At 40.6% G+C, this 3291-nt stretch overlaps 1 protein-coding gene across 3 annotated transcripts in view; it reads right to left on the minus strand.

The window, feature by feature from the left end:
- Positions 1–3291, minus strand: part of TOP3A (topoisomerase (DNA) III alpha) — a 55270-nt gene that overhangs the window by 48002 nt on the left and 3977 nt on the right. For 2 of the 3 annotated variants that reach the window (XM_011975284.1, XM_011975283.1), the window contains exons 2-3: positions 1401–1460; positions 884–957 (exon numbers count right to left, since the gene is read on the minus strand). In XM_011975284.1, coding sequence (XP_011830674.1) covers positions 884–957; positions 1401–1460 — 134 coding nt within the window. The remainder of the gene's footprint in view (positions 1–883; positions 958–1400; positions 1461–3291) is intronic. The other variant, XM_011975285.1, reaches the window with a different exon arrangement.

The raw sequence follows: 3291 nt of genomic DNA on the forward strand, positions 1-3291 counted from the left end.
GATAAGATGGCATTCTGGAGCCCTTTTATAGGTAAATGCAATCCAATGGCTGCATGAAAAAGGCCTGGCAATTTTGAGGGAACACCAAAAGTGACTGTTTAAAGATTTAATAAAAATTCACAATGGATCAGATAATCCTAGGTCATCTTAGTATTATAAATTACTGCTGGGTGCGGTGGCTCATACCTGCAATCCCAGCATGCTGGGAGGCCAAGGCAGGTAGATCACGAGGTCAGGAGATCAAGACCAGCCTGGCTAACAGGGTGAAACCCCGTCTCTAACAAAAATACAAAAAATTAGCTGGCATGGTGGCGGGCGCCTGTAGTCCCAGCTACTCGGGAGGCTGAGGCAGGAGAATTGCTTGAACCCAGGAGGCAGAGGTTGCAATGAGTCGAGATTGCACCACTGCATTCCAGCCTGGGTGACAGAACAAGATTCCGTCTAAAAAAATAACTAAAATAAATAAATAAACAAATAAATAAATAAATTACCGAGACACAGTGGCTTACGCCTGTAATCCTAGCACTTTGGGAGGCAAAAGAAGGCAAACCCCGCCTTGTTTGAGACCAGCCTGGTCAACATGGTGAAACTCTGTCTCTACCAAAAATACAAAATTTAGCCAGGTGTGGTGGTGCGTGCCTGTAGTCCCAGCTACTCGGGAGGGTGAGGCAGGAGAATCACTCGAACCTGGGAGGCAGAGGTTGCCATGAGCCAAGATCATGCCACTGTGCCCCAGCTTGGAAGACAGAGTCTCACTCTGAGACTTTGTCTCAAAAAAAAAAAAAAAAAAAATTACCCAGTAAGATCAACATGCCTCAAAAGTGCTCTGAAATTTCACAACTTACTATAATCTGAAAGTTCTTCTTTTGAGAATTGTACTGACCATTTTCGAAACTGCATCCGGAAATCATGAGCCAGTAAATGTCCAGAAACCGAAGTCATTACCATGGTAACATTCTGAATGATGACAAAATTCAAAATTCAGTTAGTCTTTTTACAGTTATTATTTTGCCAAGTCATTCAAATGAGAGGGAGGAGCTTCTATTAAAGACATTTTAAAAAACCTGATTGGGAAAAAATAAACATAAATACAAGGTCTTCAAAGTCAAAAGCCATAGGAATACAATCACCATTCCAATTCTAGTACCACGACGCCTCTTGCATTAGTTCAATTTTCCTCAAACTATTGTATATTAGCTTTTTTTTTCTTTTTTGTAATGAAGAGCTGAGATGGGACCATATTTTATTAAAGAGACTTCCTCATAAATTATAAAGTGATCACCTGTAACCAGGAACGTTTAGGTTGTTAACAGCTGTTATTCTTAAGACAGTGACATATTCTACATATGACTAGGCTGACTACTTTCTCTTGCTTATGATGAAAATATTTTAGCACCTACCTGGCCATACAGGTGATAATCAAATTCATAGATCTTGTTGAATTTTGAAAGTCCTTCTCTCTATAAAACAAAAATACGTAAAAAATATAAATTATGTTCAAAATAACAGATTCCTCTGTATAATTCTTCCTGATTCTGAATTTGGCAATGATTCCTTGGTTATGACACCAAAAATACAACAAACATTGCTCCAAAGAAGATAAGAAATGGCCAACAAGCATATGAAAAGATGCTCAATATTATTAATCATTAGGAAAACACAAATCAAAACCATGATGAGATACCACTCCACACCCATTAGGATGATAACGAAATAGAATTTAAAAACAAACAAGTAAAACAACAAGTGTTGTTGAGGATGGGGAGAAATTGGACATTGCCAGTGGAAATGTAAAATGCTTTGGCCACTCTGGAAAATTTTGGTGTTTCCTCAAAAAGTTAAACATAGAGTTATCACATGTCACAGCAATTCCACTCTTAGAAATTTACCCAAAAGAATTAAAAACACATTCAAATACACTTTGGGAGGCTGAGGCAGGTGGATCACTTGAGGTCAGGAGTTCGAGACCAGCCTGGCCAACATCGTGAAACCCCGTTTCTACTAAAAATACGACGATTGGCCGGGTGTGGTAGTGTGCGCCTGTAATCCCAGTTTCTTGGGAGGCTGAGGCAGAACAATCACTTAAGCCCAGGAGGTGGACGTTGCAGTGAGTGGAGATGGGGCCACTGCACTCTAGCCTGGGTGACAGAGCGAAACTCTGTCTCAAAAACAAAACAAAACACAAACAAAAAAACACATTAAAAAAAAACCCTGTACATGAATGTCTATAGAAGTTCTATTCACAATAGTCAAAAGATGAAAACAACCCAAATGTCCATCAACTGATGAATGGTAAAATGAAATGTGATCTATCCATATGATAGAATACTATTCAGCCATAAAAAGGAATGAAGAGGCCAGGCGCAATGGCTCACGCCTGTAATTCCAGCACTTTGGGAGGCCAAGGTGGGTGGATTACAAGATCAGGAGTTCGAGACCAGCCTGGCCAACATAGTGAAACCCTGTCTCTACTAAAAATACAAAAAATTAGCCGGGCGTGGTGGCAGGTGCCTGTAATCCCAGCTACCGGGGAGGCTGAGGCAGGAGAATCACTTGAACCTGGGAGGTGGAGGTTACAATGAGCTGAGATCGCACCACTGCACTCCAGCCTGGGCAACAGTGAGAGAAACTCCACCTCAAAAACCAAAAAAAAAAGGGAATGAAGAACTAATATTAATACATGGTACAACATGGATGGACTTCAAGAAGATTATGTTAAGTGAAAGAAACCTGACACAAAAGAGCATGTAAGATATGGGTCCACTTATAGGAAATGCCCAGAACAGGCAAATCCATGGGGAGAGAAAGCAGATTTGTGGTTGTGAAGGGCTGAGGAGAGGGTAAGGGGAGTGACAGCTTAATGGATATGAGGTTTCCTCTTGGGGTGATAAAAAACCTTCTGAAACTAGACAATGATGATGGTGGCACATTTAGTGTACAAAACTCCACTGAACTGTATACTTCAAAATGATTAAAATGGTCAATTTTCTGTGTATTTTGCCACTCAACCTACATGGTTCTCTAAGACCCTTATCATATGCACTCAACTGCTGCTCTTGCTTAACTCACTGGTGTCTCCTTGCACCATACAACATCCCTAACTTCTCACTGTTTCTGAATATGCCAAGCTATTTCAAGCCACTAGGATGTTCTTCAGTTTCTACTGCCTGGTAAAACTTTCACACTCAGCTCAAACATGCTTTCAACAAGTATTAACTTTTCTTCTTCTTTTTTTTTTTTTTAGAAGGAGTCTCACTCTGTCACCCAGGCTGGAGTGCAGTGGCGCGATCT

The sequence above is a fragment of the Mandrillus leucophaeus genome, unplaced genomic scaffold (assembly GCF_000951045.1).
Source record: "Mandrillus leucophaeus isolate KB7577 unplaced genomic scaffold, Mleu.le_1.0 Scaffold153, whole genome shotgun sequence".
Taxonomy (NCBI): domain Eukaryota; kingdom Metazoa; phylum Chordata; class Mammalia; order Primates; family Cercopithecidae; genus Mandrillus; species Mandrillus leucophaeus.